Source organism: Aquarana catesbeiana, linkage group LG05 (assembly GCF_042186555.1).
Source record: "Aquarana catesbeiana isolate 2022-GZ linkage group LG05, ASM4218655v1, whole genome shotgun sequence".
In the NCBI taxonomy this organism is placed as follows: domain Eukaryota; kingdom Metazoa; phylum Chordata; class Amphibia; order Anura; family Ranidae; genus Aquarana; species Aquarana catesbeiana.
Window position 1 is genome coordinate 365,681,867 of NC_133328.1, and position 20,290 is coordinate 365,702,156.

A 20,290-nucleotide genomic window follows, 5' to 3' on the forward strand; every position below is an offset into this window, starting at 1 on the left:
TAGGTTTAGGTGGGGCAGTAGTACGGCCAGTAAAAGGATTCAAAATAGTAGGCTTCAATAGGGATACATGAAAAACCGGATGCACCCTTAAAGAATCAGGCAGATCAAGTTCATACGTAACGTCACATCTTCCTTTTTACCGAAAAGGGACCCATAAACTTAGGACCCAATTTCCTTGAGGGACAGGCCATTTTTAGGTTTATAGTGGACAACCAAACTTGGTTGCAGGGTTCCAGTCTCAGCTCCCCACGCCTTTTTCTATCATACATCCTTTTGCTGTATTCCTGAGACTTAGCCATAGTTTCTTGCAAAAGTTTATTATTGGTGGAAAAAAAAAATTCATGGTTTCAGAAACTGCGGGAACGGCACACTCAGGTATCAAACTGGGTAAAAAAAAGAGGGATGGAAACCTTAGTTAGCAAACAATGGTGTTTGGTTTGTGGCGGAATGCAAGGAATTGTAGGCAAATTCTGCAATGGGTAGCAAAGAGACCCAGTTGTCTTGAGAGAAAGCGGAGAAGACGCGGAGGTATTGCTCCAAGGTTTGATTGGTTCTCTCTGTTTGTCTGGGGATGGTAAGCCGATGAAAATGCCAACTCAGTTTCTAAGGAACCACAGAGAGCCTTCCAGAACCGAGGTAAATTGAACACCGCGATCGGACACACTACTTGCCGGGACCCCATGCAGCCTTACCACTTCTTTAACAAAAATCTTCGCTGTGTCCATGGCCGAGGGTGTGCCCTTCATGGGGAGAAAGTGTGCCATCTTGGATAGCCTATCACAACAAAAGTGGTAGAAAATCCCTCCGAGGGAGGGAGTTCCACGATGAAATCCATCAATATCATTTTCCATGGTCTCTCTGGAACGAGTAAAGGTTTTAATAATACCCAAGCTCTTGTCCAGGTATTTTTACTTCAGGCACAAGTGTTGCATGATTCCACATAATCTTTACAATCCTTAGACAGTTGGGGCCACCAGAAGGTGCGCTGCACCAATTTCGTAGTCTTCAAGACCCCAAAATGTCCGGCTAGCTTATGGTCATGGCAGAGTTCCAGTACAGCCACTCTTAAGGGTTCAGGGACTACGACTTTGGTTTCAGGGTACGGAGACATTCCCATAGAGGCCCGCTTTATCCGGGTAATAAGATCCACTTGAAGGAGCAAAAAGTTCCCAGAGGGCAGGATCATGTCAGGAGGCGGGGTCTCTTCTGAATCATGAAACATGTGAGAGCGCATCTGGCTTAACGTTCTTAGAACCTGGCCTATAGGCTAGCGAGGAAGAGAAGATCAGAATATCAACAAGATACACTATCACGTACAAGTCCAGGTAGTCACGAAAAATATCGTTGACAAAATGTTGGAATGTTGCGGGGGCGTTGCATAACCCAAAAGGCATGACAAGGTACTCGAAGTGCCCAAATCGAGTGCGGAATGCAGTCTTCGACTCGTCCCCTTCCTGGATACAAATTAAATTGTAATCTCCGCGAAGCTCTAGCTTCGTGAACACAACTGCGGTTCCCAAACTTTGGAAAAGTTCTGGTACTAAAGGCAGGGGATAACGATTCTTAACAGTTATCCTAATTAATTCCCTATATTCAATACAAGGACGTAAGGAATGGTCCTTTTTTTCAACAAAAGAGATGCCCGCGCCGGCTGGTGAGGTGGACGGGCGGATGAATCCCTTCTCCAGATTTTCATCGATATAGACCTTCAGTGTGCCTAGCTCCTGCTCAGTTAGTGGGTAGATTCTTTCGAAGGGCACCTCAGTTCCAGGTAGGAGTTCTATTGGGCAATCATAGGGCCTGTGCGGGGGAATCTTTCTGCTCCTTTTTTACTAAATACGTCCAAAAAGTCCCGATAGGGCTCAGGGATGGATTGACGTAGTTCCAGATCTGAGTCCAGGCAAAGTAGTTGGGAGGTTTCCACAGAGTATCTGTACAGGCAGTTCTGTTGGAAATATTTAGAAGAAAATGTAACTTCCCCTGTGGCCCAGTTAATACTGGGATTGTGGGCTTGTAGCCAGGGTATGATGGGAAAGAGGAGACGAGATGGCGCCCAGACAAAGGAGTTCCTGGTGATGGGAGCCAAAAGGTGGCTAGCAAAGGAACGGTCTCTTGGGTGACCGGGCCAGAACAAAGAGTGGAGCCATCCGCCAGGTGTATAGCAAGTCCCTGGGCCTTGGGTTGAAGCGGGAAGCGGGATGCGGTGATTAGCAGCGAAGGTCAGGTCGACGAAGCAGCTGCAGGCACCGGAGTCAATGATGGCCGTCACTGGGGTATTCCCTCCTGGGAGCTGCAAAGTGATGGAGAGAGCAAGGTAAGCACCGGACTTAGGTAAAACAGATGCACACATTGAGGAAACAGGAAGGCACTTACGCATCTTGTTGGGGCAAGCCCTCATGTAGTGCCCAGGTTCACCGCAATAAAGGCAGAGATTGCGGGCTCGTCTTCACAGCTTCTCCTCAGGGGTCAGCGTGGGGCGGAGCAAGCTGAGTTGCATAGGCTCTGGGGCGTCTTGGACTGGTGAAGTAGAGATGGGAGAACTGACCGGCTGAACTGGGAACCTTAAGTAGCATCCAAGTAGGGCCGAATTGGTTAGTAGATTTCTCTGACCGGCATTCCCTCAAGTGACGGTCAATCTGGATGGACAGGTTGATGAGTTCATCTAAGGATGGGGGTATTCCTACACGTGCCAGCTCATCTTTAAGGGGATCCGAAAGCCCCATTCTGAACTGGTGATGCAAGGCGGCATCATTCCAGTTCGTGTCAGAACTCCAGCGTCTGAATTCTACTGCGTAGTCTTCTGCTGCCCTGCGACCCTGTTTTAGAGAGTGCAGAGCAGCTTTCGCAGTCAACTGCGGATCCTCGTATAGTTGGGATATGGCCAAGAAAAAGGCTTCCAGACTATCCAGGGATACCGATTTTTGTTCCAGCAGGCGGTGGGCCCAGGTTTGGGGTTCGCTGGACAACAAAGAGATGACAAAGCCCACCTTGGTTGCTTCTAGAGAGAAGGTGCGTGGTTGTAAGGCAAAATAGAGCTCACAGGAATTGCGAAACGCACAGTATTTGCTACGTTCTCCGGCAAACCTTTCAGGAGTGGGTACTCTGGGCTCTGGAGGAAGCATCACTACGGAGGGTGCAGATGAAAGTCCAACAGAAGATGCTCCCTGGGGATTGGAGGGAGAGTATAAAGCATGAACTTGTTCCTCCAGTCCTGAATAGCCTTCCTAAAGGCTCTTTGCGGTTTGAGTAAGACCCACCAGATGTCTACAAAGTTCATTCATGGGGGAGGCCCCCTGCCCGGACTCGGTCATGGCTGCCTGATACTTTCAGACTTTACTTACCAGACCGGTGAGTCCGTTAGGGCAGAGAGTGGTCTCCCGTACGTATCCTACTCACGGTCCCTGGTAGAGTAAACAGGAGGCACAGGAGTAAGGAATAGTAAGAGCCTGGTGAGGGATCCAGGTGCTGGAGGGAAGAAGATCTTCAAGCAGCAGGTGGTATACTGGAGCACAGGCAAACAGATGCTGAGCAGGAGCAGAGCGGGTTGGTCAAGGCACAGGCAGGGTCCGGCAACAGGCAGGCAACACAGTACTGTAGGAGCAGGGTCAAACAAGCCGAGGTCAGGTACAGGCAGCAATCAGCAGAATGTCAGGGGCAAGCCGGGTCGTCAGGAGATCTTGGGAACACAGGAACAGGCAAAGGGAACTATGGAACCGGGAGCTGTTGATCAGGCAGCACCGGGCAGAGTGCAGAGCAGACCTAAATAGGCGCCAAACGCCGCACACGCCGATGCGCACGCCCCCCGAACGCCAGGGCCCACATGAGCATGCACACCAGCGCCCATAGGAACACGCACAGCGGCGTGCACAGGAACAAGTGCAAGTAATTTTCATGCAAAAAAAAATTTCATGTAAACAAAAAGTGTCAGAAAGGGTCTGTGGTTAGAACAGTGGGTGATGTGTGACATAAGCTTCTAAAAGTTGTGCATAAAATGCCAGGACCATTCAAAACCCCCCCAAAATTACCCCTTTTTGGAAAGTAGACACCCCAAGCTATTTGCTAATAGGCATGTTGAGTCCATGGAATATTTTATATTTTGACCCAATTTTCTTGAAATTTACACTTTATTTATTTCACAAAGTTGTCACCAAATGATCTATTGCTCAAACATGCCATGGGCATATGTGAGATTACACCCCAAAACACATTCTGCTGCCTCTTCGGAGTACAGGGATACCACATGTGCGAGACTTTTTGGGAGCCTAGCCGCGTACAGGACCCCAAAATCCAATCACTGCCTTCAGGCTTTCTAAGGGCGTAAAAATGGTGATTTCACTTCCTCACTACCTATCAGTTTCGGAGGCCCTGAAATGTCAAGATGGCACAAACACTCCCCCCTAAATGACCCCATTTTGGAAAGAAGACACTTCAAACTTTTTACTGAGAGGTATGTGGTGTCCATGGAATATTTGATATTTTGCCACTAGTTTCGGGAAAATTACAATTTTTTTTTTTATTACACAAAGTTGTCACTAAATGATATATTGTTCAAACATGGCATGATTATAAGTGGAATTACACCCCAAAATGCATTCTGCTGCTTCTCCTGTGTTTGGGGATACCTCACGTGCGATACTTTTTGGGAGCCTAGCCGCGTACAGGACCCCAAAATCCTAGCACCGCCTTCAGGCTTTCTAAAGGTGTAAAATTGTGATTTTACTCCTCACTACCCATCACAGTTACGGAGGCCCTGAAATGTCAAGATAGCACAAACCCCCCCAAAATTACCCCATGTTATTTGCTAAAAGGCATGGTGAGTGTTTTGCAGATCTCATTTATTTTTGAAAAAGAAAGAAAATGTATTTTTTTCTTTTTTTTAATTTTCAAAAAACTGACAAAAAAATGAAACCTGCAAAATACTCAACATGCCTCTCAGCAGATAGCTTGAAGTGTCTTCTTTCCAAAATGGGGTCATTTGGGGGGGGGGGGGGGGGGGGTGTTTGTGTTAACTTGGCATTTCATTGCCACCGAAACTGATAGCCAGTGAGGAGTGAAATTAAAAATGTACGCCCTTAGAAAGCCTGAAGGCGGTGATTGGTTTTCAGGGTCCTGTACACAGTTAGACTGCCAAAAAGTTCCACACATGTGGTATCCCCGTACTCAGAAGCAACAGAATGTATTTTGGGGTGTAATTCCACATATAACCATGGCATGTGTGAGCAATATATCATTTAGTGACAACTTTGTAATTTTTTTTTTTTTCATTTTTCAATCACTTGTGACAAAAAAAAAAAAAAAAAAAAAAAATTAAAATAGTCAATGGGCTCAACATGCCTCTCAGCAAGGGTGTCTACTTTCCAAAATGGGGTGGGGGGTAAAAGCTAAAAGCTGCGTAAATTCCAGAAAACGTACCCTAGTTTGACTTTTTTTTTTTTTTTTTTTTTTACCAAAGACATGTGGCTGAATACATTTTGGCCTAAATGTGACTAAAATTGAGTGTATTAAATTTTTTTTATAACAAAAAAGTAGAAAAATTTTTTTTTTTCTTCTTCCAAATTTTGGGACTTTCCGTTTATATCACAAAAAATAAAAATCACAGAGGCAAATCAAACCCAAGCAAAAGAAAGCTCTTTGTGGGAAAAAAGGATGCAAATTTTGTTTGGGTAAAACATTGCATGACTGCACAATTACCAGTTAAAGCAGCACAGTGCCAAATTGTAAAACGTCCTATGGTCTTTGAGCTGCCAAATCCTCCGGACTGAAGTGGCTAAATGTTGTATTGTACATAGGGAAGCTCGAATTCACAAATGCCTGCTGAACTTCGATCAGTGTATGGCCAGCTTTAACCACTTGCCAACCGGCCCAAAGCCAAATGACGGCTACATAGTAAACTGTATTATGTAGCAGCGCTCAAGTCCATTAATATAAAATAATAATACAAAATAGTCCAATGCTATATGGTGAATATATAAAAGTCTGTGGATAATAGATCATCCGTGATAGGAATGAATATAGACGCCAGGGGGATCTCTATGGACACAGTACTCAGGGCAGCTTCCTGTTGGGTGAAGTCAGCTCTCCATATCAGAGATATCATTCCGCGTTCCAGCACAACACATGCGCGAGGCTCACAACGGGCATGCGTGCGCCTTTATCAAGACACTTGATAAAGGAGCGCGCATGCCCGTTGTGAGCCTCGCTCTTGCTCAGAAACGCGTAGTGGATCCCCGTCAACCTGAACTGCCCGAGTGACGTCAACACCCACGTGTGTTGTGCTGGAACGCGGAAGTGTCTATCCAGCCTTACCGCACTGCAGGCAGCTTTTCTGTGCGGAGGTCCACAGCCAACCGCCCGGCCCACATCTTAGCCACTCACACTACGGATGTTTTGACGATACATGGATGTAGTTCTCTTTGGAAGCTGTTACCCACAAACCCTGATGTAAGTGCTTATGTGTGCTTTTTATATTTTAATAAACACTTATACTTAAGAGGCGCTTTCTCTTTTGTTTCTTATAAATGACGGCTACAGGGCGGTTGCATAACTCTGGGGGGGCGTACAGTGAGGTCCTCCCAGAATCATGCTCTCGCGCACACATTTGTGACCTGATCGCGGCCGTTTAACACGTGACGGAGCAATCACTTGTAAACAAACTGGCGTCATGTCATGACGCCGGTTCCTCTCTCCCCTCTGTGTACCAATTGGTACAGCGTGAGAGGGGAGGGATCGGATGGCAGCAGCGCTGTGGGCTGATCTGTAGTGCCCACAGCGCTGCTCTGTGACAATTGCAGTCACATTCAGCCATCCCTCCATGATCAGCCATATTCTGCAATACCCTGCCTCTGTATGTGGCCAGGCTGTGGAAGTCTCACACATGTGGCATCGCCGTACTTAGGAGGAGTAGGAAAATCTATTTTGGGGCGTCATTTTGGTATGTACATGCTATGTGTTAGAAATATTGTATAAAATGGACTTTGTTACAAAAAAAAAAAAAAAAAAAAAAAGCGTTTTAACCACTTCCCGCCCGCCATCATATGACGTCCTTGACTTTGTGTGGGGATATCTGAATGATGCCTGCAGGCATCATTCAGCCGGTGATTCTCTACACCATAAGAACGATCATAGCAGCTGTTCCGCTGCTTGATCGTTCTTGTGAGAGGGGATGTCTACCGAGGCAGATATTGACCCCATATCTCACTGTAAAGAGGCCCTGTCATGCCATATTCCTATTACAAGGGAAGTTTACATTCCTTGTAATAGGAATAAAAGTGATCAAAAAATTTTTTTTTTTTTTTTTGGAAAGAAGTGTCAAACTAAAATAAAGTAAAATGAACACAAAAAAATTTTTTTTTTTTTTTTTTTTAAAAGCACCCCTGTCCCCGTGTGCTTGCATGCAGAATTGAACGCATATGCAAGTTCCGCCCACATATGAAAAAGGTGTTCATACCACACGTGAGGTATCGCTGCTGCACGTTAGAGAGAGCAATAATTTTGTAACCAGTAAAAAATTACATGTATATGTAAACCAGTAAAAAAAAATTTTGTGGCGTCGCCTATGGGGATTTTTAAGTAGCGAAGTCTGGCGCTATTTGGGCTAACTGTACTGTTGTGCTAAAAAAAAAAAAAAAAAAAAAGGCGTTTGAAAAATTGCTACGCAAATAACGTGCAAGATAAAAAGTGGCAACAACCGCCATTGTATTCTCTAGGGTCTTTGCAAAAAAAAAAAAAAAAAAAATTATATAATATATAATGTTTTGGGGGTCTATGTAATTTTCTAGCAAATAAATGATGATTTCTTACATGTAGGAGAGAAATGTCAGAATTGGCCTGGGTGCTCCAGAACGCCTGAAGGTGCTCCCTGCATGTTGGGCCTCTGTATGTGGCCACGCTGTGTAAAAGTCTCACACATGTGGTATCGCCATACTCGGGAGTAATAGCAGAATGTGTTTTGGGGTGTAAATGTGTGCTATGCATATGCGTGAGAAAAGAAAAACCTGCTAATATGACAATTTTGTGAAAAAAATTCTCATATATATATATATATATATATATATATATATATATATATATATATATATATATATATATGTATGTATGTATGTATGTATGTATGTATGTATGTATGTATGTATGTATGTATGTATGTATGTATGTATGTATGTATGTATGTATGTATGTATGTATGTGTATATATATATATATATATATATATATATATATATATATATATATATATATATATATATATATATATATATATATATATATATATATATATATATATATATATATATATATATATATATATATATATATATATATATCTTGATTTTGCAAAGAATTGTAAATGTGGGGAGGGAAAAAAAAAAAATGACAACTTAAAAAAAAAAAAAAAAAAACTTACCATGCATCTTTCTAAATACGTTGGAATGTCTTCTTTCCGAGAAGGGGTAATTTGGGGGGGGGGGGTATTTGTACTTTTCTGGCATGTTAGGGTCTCTAGAAATGATAGGACAGCAGTACTTCAGGTGTCAATTTTCAGATATTGGCACCAAGCTTGCGGACTCCAACTTTCACAAAGACCAATTAATATACACCAATTTGTACTTATTTTTAACCAAAGATATGTAGCAGTATAAATTTTGGGCAAAATTTATGAAGAAAAATTACTAATTTGTTAAATTTTATAACAGAAACAAAGAAAAATTCATTTTTTTTTAAAGAATATTCAGTCTTTTTTAGTGCAAAAAATAAAAAGCCCAACGGTGATTAAATACCATCAAAAGAAAGCTTTCTGTGTGGGGAAAAAAAAAAAAAATTCATATATGGGTACAGTGTTGTATGACTGAGTAATTGTCATTCAAAATGAGAGAGCACCGAAAGCTGAAAATTGGTCTGTTTAGGAAGGGGGTTTAAGTGCCCAGTGGTTAAACAGTTATCACAACATCATCTGTCCCCATCAGATTTACTCTGACTTCTTGCTTTGGTGACAACTCTGCCATTTTGGATTTCCCCATCATTTTCAGTCTCCGTGTCAATGTCCACCAGTCACAATAAAGCATGAATCTCTCCACTGGGAGCATAAAAAGTGGCACAGAATTGTGAAGTGGAAGGAAAATGATTTTCAGATATTTGTAAAAAAAAAAAAAAAAAAAAAAAAAAAAAGTGTGGCATACATTTGTATTCAGCCCCCTTTACTCCAATTCCCATAACTAAAATCTAATGGCACCAATTGCCTTCAGAAGTCACCTAATTAGTAAATAGTCCACCTGCAGAGTGGATAAAAATAAATAAAATAAAAAAAAAAACCCACACACACTACACCCTAAAAGATAGTTTTCTAGTCAAGATGCATAAATAAATTTAGTTATTTCAGCATGAAATGGAGCTTAGTTATGTAGCTGTATATTATGCAGTGAATCCAAGCTCTGCAAGCTGTGATAACATGCACTGCATTGATGCATTCACACAATTTCACAGTAACCATGAGATAAAAAACAAGGTTCAGGAATGTTCCTTTATTCCACCGTTTTACAAATCTATGTACACGTGTGTTGCCATGACAATTAGTATTGACTTTATAAAATATTATGGAGTTCGATTTTTAAATCATGTGTTGCTCTAGGCCAAGGCCCCCTATGTTGATATGTAAATAAACCAGTTGGATAGGTTTTGGAGCCAGGCAGAGGACAGGAAGATTGTGTGAGGGGCTTGGGGTCTTTTGGAAACAAGCACATGGAGACAAAGGAGTTGTGTTTTGGAGGAGAAAGAACAAGACATGGCTGCCAAAAGCTGGAGAGTTTTGAAGACATTTTGACTGTTGGAGAGGAGAACTATGAAGGACAATTCATCTTGAACCCCACGTTGAGTAACCGTTTAGTTTGCCTAATGCGTACATGCTTATATTTTGCTCAAAAGGATAATTAGCTTGTGCATGTTATAGGCATATTTTGTAAGCTATGAGTTCAGCTGTGTATCCTACAGTTGTATGTGCAGCTTTTTTGTTTAGTAAAGCAGATACACTACAGAAGTCTAAGCTTCCTTGGTTTTACCGCAAGAACCTTAATAGATAGATGGAAAACATAACACTACAAACTGTGATTGAATTGGCTGGGATATCGCCGTTTTACTCACTCGACAGCTTAAATATTCAAAAAGATAGGAAACCTTCATTTTGTTTGAAAATATTAAAGATTCTATCAGCAAGAATAAGTCCTTACATTTAAAGAGCACTTATTTCAGATCCATCAAGGCAGCGCCCGTTAGCGGGCATCCACTCATCTGCTGCTGCCACATCCCTCACCTTGTTGTGTCACTGCTGCATCACCACACTTCCCATTAAAGTGAATGGAACTGTTGGTGAGTCAACGGCAGGTCAGAGGAGGAGCTGCTGCGGGACAGAGATGACAGCTGCCCTTTAAAAATTGTGATTTAAACCAAGCCTTCTTACTAGCGAAAATATATATATATATATATATATATATATATATATATATATATATATATATATCCCAAGCTTTGAACATCTCACAGAGCACTGTTCAATCCATCATCCGAAAATGAAAAAGTATGGCTGCAAACCTACCACCAAGACATGGCAGTTCACCTAAACTGACAGGCGGGGAAAGGAGAGCATTAATCAGAGAAGCAGCCAAGAGGCTCGTGGTAACTCTGGAGGAGCTGCAGAGATCCACAGCTCAGGTGGGAGAATCTGTCCACAGGACAACGATTAGTCGTACACTCCACAAATCTGGCCTTTATGGAAGAGTGGCAAGAAGAAAGCCATAAGAAGTCCAGTTTGCAAGAAGTCATGTGGGGGACGCAAACATGTGGAAGAAGGTGCTCTGGTCAGAGGAGACCAAAATTTTACTTTTTGGCCTAAAAGCAAAACTCTATGTGTGGCAGAAAACTAACACTGCACACCATCCCCACTGTGAAACATGGATGCTCATCAGCAGTGACAGGAAGCTGGTCAGAGTTGATGGGAAGATGTATGGAGCCAAATAAAGGGAAACCTTAGAAGAAAAGTGTTAGTCTGCAAAAGACTTGACTGGGGTGGAGGTTCACCTTTCAGTAGGACAACCCTAAACACACAGCCAGAGCTACAATGGAATGTTTTAGAATAGATCAAAGCATTATCATGTGTTAGAATGGCCCAGTCAAAGTCCAGGCCTAAATCCAATTGAGAATCTGTGGCAAGACTTGAAAATTTCTGTTCAGACGCTCTCCATCTAATCTGACAAAGCTTGAGCTATTTTGCAAAGAATGGGCAAAAATTTCCCGCTAGATGTGCAAAGCTGGTAGAGACATCCCCAAAAAGACTTTCAGTTGTAATTGCAGGGAAAGGTGGTTCTACAAAGTATTGCCTCAGGGGAGCTGAATAGAAAAGCACGCCACACTTTTCAGATCATTTGTAAAAAAAAATAAATTAAAAAAAAAAAAAAAAATATATATATATATATATATATATATATATATATATATATATATATATATATATATATATATATATATATATATATATATATATATATATATATATATATACACACATATACACACACATATATTTTCCTTCCACGTCACAATTCTGTGCCACTGTGTTGGTCCATCACATAAAATCCCAATAAAATACATTTACGTGGTTGTAATATGACAAAATGTGGAAAAAGTCAAGGTGTATGAATACTTTTTCAAGGCGCTGTATATACACTAAAAAGGTGACAAAAAAAAAAAAAATATGGCATGCATTTTTAGATACAAATGCACAATATAGGATACTGGCCATCGTAAGCCAAAACATACCACATACTACTTACAGTAAATTTACCGATTTCTATTTCTTCAAATCGTCCCGCAATTGCCATGCCAGCACAATTCACCAACATATCAACTGGTCCTAGTTTTTCCTGAGCCTAAATTAAAAAACAAATTGTATTATTTTCTGCACAATTAACATTTTCTTAATCTGTGTTTAAACTTTTTCTTTTCTGTGTATAAATAAAAACAAAAGTTTGGGTTACTGAAATTAATGGGGATTTTGCTTGCTGGGCGTTTTGGAGCTTCAGAGCTGAGCGTTTTACAAGTTGTAAAGCTCTCAGGTGTGAACGGTGCCTAAGACGTGAATGATAAAATTGGTTAATTGAAGTCCTTTAAAACCCGAGGTCCGAATTAAGAATAATAGTCACTATACTTTAGCGATGACATGCCATTTACCAAGGAAACCATTTTAAAAATGTCAAGTCAAATAAATATAGCATGGTTGGAATGAGCTTGATCTTACTTGTTTTATGACGTTTTCCACTTGTCTATACTCTTTAGATACATCAACTGAGATACACAACACCACCTAGTAAAAAAAAAAAAAAAGAAAAGAAGCATAACAAATACAAAACATCAGTGTGCTAAAAGCACTTCTCCATTTTTGGGATACAATCCTGGAAGATTTTTACTACTGCAGCTGCTCATATTGAAGCATGGGTGAGTTTCAACACAAACAATGCAATCCTTAAGATTTCTCATTAACCTAGGGGGCTTCTGGTCTCCTATATGATAGCAATAAAAGGTTATTAAAAAAAAAGGTTTAATAATTTAAAAAGGATATGTTCAACTTTAGCAACAGCAATGCACCAACCCTTCTCAACCCATGCATCAGCGGACAAGGATTCCTCTCCTCTGCAGCCACTATCACATTTAAATTGGCACAGTTGTGTAGGGCTACATCTGCATCATTTATTCAAAGCAATCTGAATAAATAAGCTACAAGTCTCATCTGCCACCGTGATATGCGCACTCAGTCCATTGACAATTCTTGTAGCTCAGAAAATGACAGCCCATATGGAGAGTGCTGTGTCTGCAGGAGCCTGATATTGCACCTGCGATCCAGGCTCCTGTGTTAAAATAAATGCACTTTTTTTTTTTTTTTTTTTTTACAAAAAAGAGAGATAAAAAATAAATTTATAATACAGAAGGTAAACCTGGCAGTATTAAGGCTCAACGCTATGGGGACATACTAATTTTTTAGGGATATGTTTTTTTTATAGGTGATCTCATTGAACACCACTTATGCCCGCTTTTTTGGTTTGTGTCCTTTTCCTAATATTAATTTAATGTTAAAGTTACATTTTTCCTCTGATGTGGCTGGTTATTCTCGTTGGGGTGGAGATGCAAGTACACGTTCTATTTATTCTAATGATTTGTAGACGATTTCGTCCACACAACCTTTTGTAAATCTAGTAGTTTTTTGTATGTGGATGTTGATTATAGCCCCTATTACGGGGGGGCATGCAATGCCTCTTTCTCCTATCCCTTTCGTTCTTTCTTGGCCTTTTAGCCTCCTGTTCCTATCCTATGTGCAATCCCCATGATGGTAACATTTGTGAGGATGTTGCGACATGGCCAAAGTCAGTGCTTCAGGAGTATGACGAGAAAATAAGATCACTTCTTATTTACCCGTTCTATCAAATTTTTATATTTTAGAATTTTTTTTCGGTTTAAAATATAAAAAAAAAAAAAAAAAAAAAAAAAAAAAAAAGTTCTCCTTTGTAAGTTCTGGCATATGTAATGCTTTGCCAGGCTTCCAGATGGAGTTTGTGTTCGAGACTCGAGGCGTGGTCCGCTGTATGTACTATTTAGCGCGATGCGCTAGTGGGTCACCCGTGCCCAAGGAAGACGTCAGTTTGTGAGGAAACACACGTCAGGAGGAGTGGCGTGCTGACGTCATCACGCTGGGTTCCTGAGAGGACGGGTGTTTGCTAGCCGGCCGGCTCTTTTAATCATTTATGCCATTTTTGATGCCTTCTGTGTAAGTGCAATTTTTTATCTTATTAAACCTGTGCATTACGTATTACACTATGACGAGTTCTCTTTTATTGGGTAATACTGGCTTGTCCATGGCAATCGGATAACGGAGTCGCCCTATCCCCGATTGATGTCCTGTTTACTGCATACCAAGAATCACTGCGTGTTGGCAATTCCCATCCCTTGGATAAAGGCCCTGGCTAGGTTGTAAGCCGCAAGCACAATTTAGCTTGCTTCTGGTAAGCTTGCATTTCATGTGGTGGAGGTTCACAAGTCTTATGCCCCATACACACGGTCGGACATTCCGACAACAAAATCCTAGGATTTTTTCCGACGGATGTTGGCTCAAACTTGTTTTGCGTACACACGGTCGCACAAAGTTGTCGAAATTTCCGATCGCCAGCCACACGGTCACGTACGACGAGACTAGAAAAGGCCAGTTCAGAACCAAGCGCGGCATCCTTTGGGCTCCTTTTGCTAATCTCGTGTTAGTAAAAAGTTTGGTGAGAGACGATTCGCGCTTTTTCAGACTCGTGGCTTTCAGATAGTTTTCTGCGGTTCAGTTTGTGCTTGTATCTGCTCTTCAGTGCGTGCAGCGAGTACCATTGACTTGTCAGTGTGTTCTTGTTCGTTCGTTCTCTCATATCCTGATGATTTCAGGAACTTTGTCAGGATGATGGACCCCGTATTTCACCGTTTGTTGGCTTCGCTGACCCCCTATATCAGCAGGCAGGATACCTGCATGAGGCAAGCCATCACTCCAGAGCAGAGGCTCGTCGCTACCCTGCGGTACTTGGCGACAGGGAGAAGCCTGCAGGACTTGAAGTTCTCGACAGGCATCTCCCCCCAGGCTCTGGGTATCATTATCCCAGAGACCTGTTCTGCCATCATCCAGGTCCTGCAGAAGGAGTATATGAAGGTAAGATTTTTATCCTTTAATATCACATTTTATTGATTGAATATTTGCTAATATATTGTATTTCTTTCCTCATGCCCTAATTACCATGATTGTAATATGCTGTGAATGTCGCCTTTGTTCTCATTCATGCTGGATTTTTATGTAATTATTTTTTTAGTCCTTCATACATATTTGCCTTCACTAACCTCCCCAGCATGCTCTCCTGGCCCTATATTCACCTCATGTAGTCACTTAATGTATTTTATCAGCTCCATAGTAGTGCTTTACCCCAAACACCCCCTAAAATGTTTAGAAATCTGATTTGTGCTGTAAATTCAGGCAGAGTGCAAGAGGCTTTTTTTTGTAGTGTCCCCAAATCATTTTTATTAACCCTCCCTCCCCCAAACTGCTAAGTCAGCTGATACCAATTCTCTATCTATCCTCAATCATCTATCGGCTGACTTTGCCAAACCCATACACACTATACCCATCTCTTTTGTGGTCAGATTTATTGATGAATTCCCCAAAGCATGTAGTGCAAGGGCCTGCCGGTATACTTTCAAATGGTACTGTTTAAAGTTTTTGTATCCTATTATTCTCTTGATAGGTAATTGCAGAATGTCCAAATGTGCTCAAATGTGTACAATGTTTATTTATATCTTTGTATTATGACACTTCTTACCTGTCCAGTGGGCTGCCAATAGTGTAACTAAGGAGGGGCAGTTCCAAGTAATACCCTGTATTTAGGCATTCATCTCTCAATGAAGTGGAGAGGGTTACATGTCCAAGATTTCCCCCCCCATAATGTTAGAAATGGCCCATGAGAGGGGGGGAGGGGGAATATGATAGGTGTACCTTATACTTTGGTGTTGTAAAATTCCCCTTATTAAATGTTATCTGGATGGCCAAGAATGTTTGTGTCTAATCTGCTTTCCATGTTTATGTGGAAAAATACTAGGTTTTTTTTTTGTTTTCCCTCAACAGTTTCCTTCCACGCCACAGGAATGGCAGACTGTGGCCTCCCACTTTGCCCAGCAGTGGGACTTTCCTAACTGCAGAGGGGCAATTGATGGGAAACACGTCCACATCCTCCCACCACCCAACTCGGGGTCGTACTATTATAATTACAAGGGGTTCAATAGTATTGTGATATTGGCGGTGGTGTCGGCTAATTACAACTTCCTGTATGTGGTTGTGGGGAAGAATGGCCGGATGTCCGATGGTGGAGTCATCGCCCAGACGGAGTTTTACAGGCGTCTCCAGAATGGCAGCTTGGACTTGCCACCTCCAGAAGAGAATGTGGAAGGACTCCCATTCGTCTTTGTTGAGGATGAAGCATTTGCGCTGGGGGACCATTTTATGCGGCCATTCCCGATGAGGACCCTCACCCCGGAACAGAGGGTTTTTAATTACCGGCTGGCCAGAGCCAGAAGAGTGGTGGAGAACACATTTGGAATCCTGGCCAGTCGGTTCCGCCTATTTCTGACACCCATCCATATGGCGGAGTATAAACTTAATCATATAACCCTGGCGTGCTGTGTTCTACATAACTTTTTACGCCAACATTCTGCCAACTATGCTGGCTCAGTTGGGCCTGAGGCCGGAATGATCAATGAAACAACCCTGACGGTGCTTGAAAGTGGCCGTCCTGGCTTGCCCTCCCTGAGTGCCCGTGATGTCCGGTTAAGATACCTTGAGTTCTTTGCGGGTAGGGGGGCCATCAATATGCCAGCAAATTTGTGAAGCCTTTATCAAATAAAAACCAAAAAAAAAAAAAAAAAAAGCGAATCTTTGTTGACATTTACGGCTTGTGTTTGTTTTAGCTGACCCTGACAGAAATGTGGAGAGTCCTGAAAGAGGCGTGATTGTGTAACCTTACAAAAGCACTGTTGGGTGTTATTTACTAAAGGCAAAGACACTTTGCACTACAAGTGCACTTGAAACTGCACTGAAACTGCACTTGTAGTGCAAAGAGGATTTGCCCTTAGGAAATAACCCCCATTTTCACATAAAGCAGCAATTACATCACCACAAAAGTGTTGTAGCGTTGAGACAATAATCCACACATTCTTGATTAACAATCTTTTTAATACCTGCACAATCACATGTGCATTTAGAAAAGGTTTTTAAAACAAAACGAACATGTTTGTTGTATAACAATTTTTGGGGTAGCATTATAAAAAAGATAAATGTCCATTTAAGATAAAACCGGCATGTGTAAAACCAACAAGAAAGACACAAATCTAGAACTTACAAAGTTCACATTTGGTAGAACTGGAAGGCAATATCAGACATGAGTATTTAGGAACTGTGTTTGATATTGCGTTCAGATGGGGTGAAGTCACCCCAGGAAAAGGCAAATTTGGAAGATGCACACAAATTTCCCAACATGTGCTAGCTGCCATCACGGGGGATGAAGGGACGTGTTTTGGGGGAGAAACCCTCTTCCTCTCAGCTACTTTATTATTGAGGAAGGGGTTGCACTCCCCCCAAAACGTGTCCATTGATCTCCCGTGATGGCAGATAGCACATGTTGACACACTGTGTGCATCCTCCAAATTTGGCTTTTCTAAAAATCGCTAAAACATTTTTAACATTGTAGCACAACAAAAATCTAAGGGATTTGGAGGGGTTTTAAACTCGCCCCAAAACATCAATGATGTTTTTATTTTTTTTAACAACATCATTGATGTTTTCCAATTGTAAATTACAGCCCATGATCTCCCTGATCAGGATCTGTGGACTTTCTGATGTGAAAGGATCTGGATCCACAACATCACGATCACCTAAAAAGAGAGAAACAAAAAAAAAAAAAAAAAAAAAAAAAAAACACACACACACCACACACACACACACACACACGTATCAAAAATATGCCGGCATCCATCTCCTACCTGAGCCTGTGGTCACAGACACTCACCTGTTGTGGTGTCAATTTCCACCACATCTTCTTCCTCCTCCTGCACTTCTTGGGTTGGGGGGGGGGGATTTCCCCTTCTTCCAGAGGTGGGGGTCTGTGGTCTCCTCGAATGAGGGGTGTCCGAGTCTTTTCTCCCCTATGTAAAACAAAAATGGTATACTTAGCACACAGATATTTGATGGCAGAACTATAAATAGGAAACATTGCTTCGAAGTGGGGTACAATTGTCTATTTTGGCAGCGTTCCAAAATGTAGCATTTTCAGTGTCCTTTGTCAAGCTTCAATACTTTACCTGTTTTGTACAAGCTTCACAGATGGAGTCACCCCTATAGTATACACTGGAGCACCTGTGTGGGACCCCTAATAAAAAGGGTGTTTTGGGGTCCCACACTAGTGCTCCAGTGTCCAGATGTGAAAACAGCTGCTCAGTGTCCTCTCCTTACACAGAATCTAGTTTGCATTTCATTCTAGTAACAAAGCCATCTACACAACCAAATTAGTTTCATACAAGTAGGGCATAAAAATGTGGTCAAATGCATATGGCCAAAACAATGGTGTTTTATAGGCCGAAAGAAAAATGTTTGATACGAACGAATAATGTGCCCATGAACATGAAAGTTGACATTTAAAAATTTACACTTGTAAGAAAAGCACATGGAGCAGCACGAACGTAATAAACATAAAGAATAGGAACACAGGACAACTACTTACTTTTTTGGAGCACTCTCCGGATCTTTCTGTACTGCTCATGTTCTCGTAATTTCAGGTCCGACCACCGCTTCCTGAGCTGATCTTTCGATCGTCGTACCCCGAAATGCCGGTGCAGACTCTTGACCACTTTCGCCATGATCTTGGCCTTTCTGACATTGGGGTTGGGGTAAGGTCCATACTTCCCATCATAGTCAGCCTTCTTCAGGATGTCGACCATCTCCAACATCTCCCCAAAGGACATATTTGAGGCCTTAAATCGTCTCCTTCTGGATCGGGACGTTTCCGGCTCCAGGCTTTCCTCCTCCTCCTCGTTGCTATAATTAGCACACACCTGCTGTGTATCCACCGTGTGCTCTTCCCCCACTGCGCAGTGTGTATAAAGCGTAACACGCATGCGTATTACGTATGATCTGTGAGCGGAGGAAGGAGCATCGGAGGCGCCGATCATGATAACGAAGGTAAGATCTAAACTTGGGCCTATACAGCTTCGAAATTGAAGCCTATATTGTAACAAGATTAGGAGAGTTTGGCCTGACCTTAGGGTTTTTGTCTTGTGTTGTGTCTTGCAGAGAAAATGGATGGCTTCAACGACCACAATTTCCTCCCCCTGTTCATAGACAAATACAGGGAGCTGCCCTGTTTGTGGCAGGTGAGACACCCTCATTATAAATCACAAACAAAAGAGGCTAGAGTTGGTGAAGCCGGTGGTCCCCACAGCAACCATCCCCTATTTAAAAGCTAAAATTGGTGGCCTGAGGAGCACTTATCTTAGGGAGCGCAAGAAGGTCACAGATTCCCAGAGATCAGGAGCTGCAGCAGATGACATTTATGTCCCCAGGCTGTGGTACTATGAGAGACTGCGATTTCTGTCAGACCACACTGAAGTCAGGGAATCCCTCTCCACTCTTCCTTCCATTCCAGCTGAGGCTTCCGATGTCCAACTTGAGACTTCCAGCCAGGAAGAAGTGGAGGAGCCCAGCTGGAGTCAGGTATAGCATTCTTCTACAGATTTCTGGTCAATAAATAAATGATGTTTACTAGATGTTATTATTGATCACTAATTGCTGATTGAAAAAAAGTGTTTTTCATATCAATAGACAGTAGTGGGCACCCAAAATTGGGACAAGAATGAAAAATGCTGGGCTCAGAATGATAGTCTGTTATATTTGTTAACATTCAATTTGCAACAGTCAGGAGGTGACAATTGTGTGTGATTGATGACTAAAAAACTAAAACTATGTCCCTTTTTCATACACAGGAAGACCTCAGCCAGGAGGAGGCTGTGGAATGTGGCAGCCAGGAGGAGGCGGGGACAAGTCCCAGCCTGACAGAATCGCAGGTTCCTCCCCTCTGCCTTCCATACAAAAGAGCGAGGACGGCGACTCACATGCAGGATTCTGCACTCAGGCTTATTCAGGAGGCTTCTGCGTCCCTCAGAGCCTTACCCACTCCTGAAGAGGCCTTTGCCTGCATGGCTGCCACAAAACTGCAGGGCATGCAGGAGGGTCAACGCAAGCTATGTGAGAACCTGCTTTATAAAGTCCTAAGTAAGGGGGTGAGTGGGGAACTAACACCCAAGACCGACGTGATAGAGTTGGACCATCCTCCTCCTCCTCCTGCTGCCACAACTCCACCACCACAGCGTGGAAGGAAGTGTGGAAAGACGACAAGAGAGTGATGACCCTGGGTTCAGTCTGGTCTGACAAAAGATGCAGTCTCTCGTATGACCACAGCCTGGGGACACAGATGTCATCTGCTGCTTTCTGGATCTCTGGGACTTCTGGACCAGACTGCACTCCCTTAGATAAGGACTCCTCAGGCCACCAATTTTGCTTGAAAATAGTTGATGTCTGCCCTGGGGGTCAAAGGCTTCACCCATTTCTGATGTTTCTCCAGCGTTACCTCCCTCTTTGTTTAGTTGTGAGCCCTTAATAAAGGAATTTTTTGGGAAAATTATACTC

At 42.3% G+C, this 20,290-nt stretch overlaps 1 protein-coding gene across 2 annotated transcripts in view; it reads right to left on the bottom strand.

Moving 5' to 3' along the window:
- KDSR (3-ketodihydrosphingosine reductase) overlaps window positions 1-20,290 on the bottom strand; it is an 84,460-nt gene that overhangs the window by 41,635 nt on the left and 22,535 nt on the right. For both annotated transcript variants that reach the window (XM_073630932.1, XM_073630930.1), the window contains exons 5-6: window positions 12,284-12,349; window positions 11,820-11,915 (exon numbers count right to left, since the gene is read on the bottom strand). In XM_073630932.1, coding sequence (XP_073487033.1) covers window positions 11,820-11,915; window positions 12,284-12,349 — 162 coding nt within the window. The remainder of the gene's footprint in view (window positions 1-11,819; window positions 11,916-12,283; window positions 12,350-20,290) is intronic.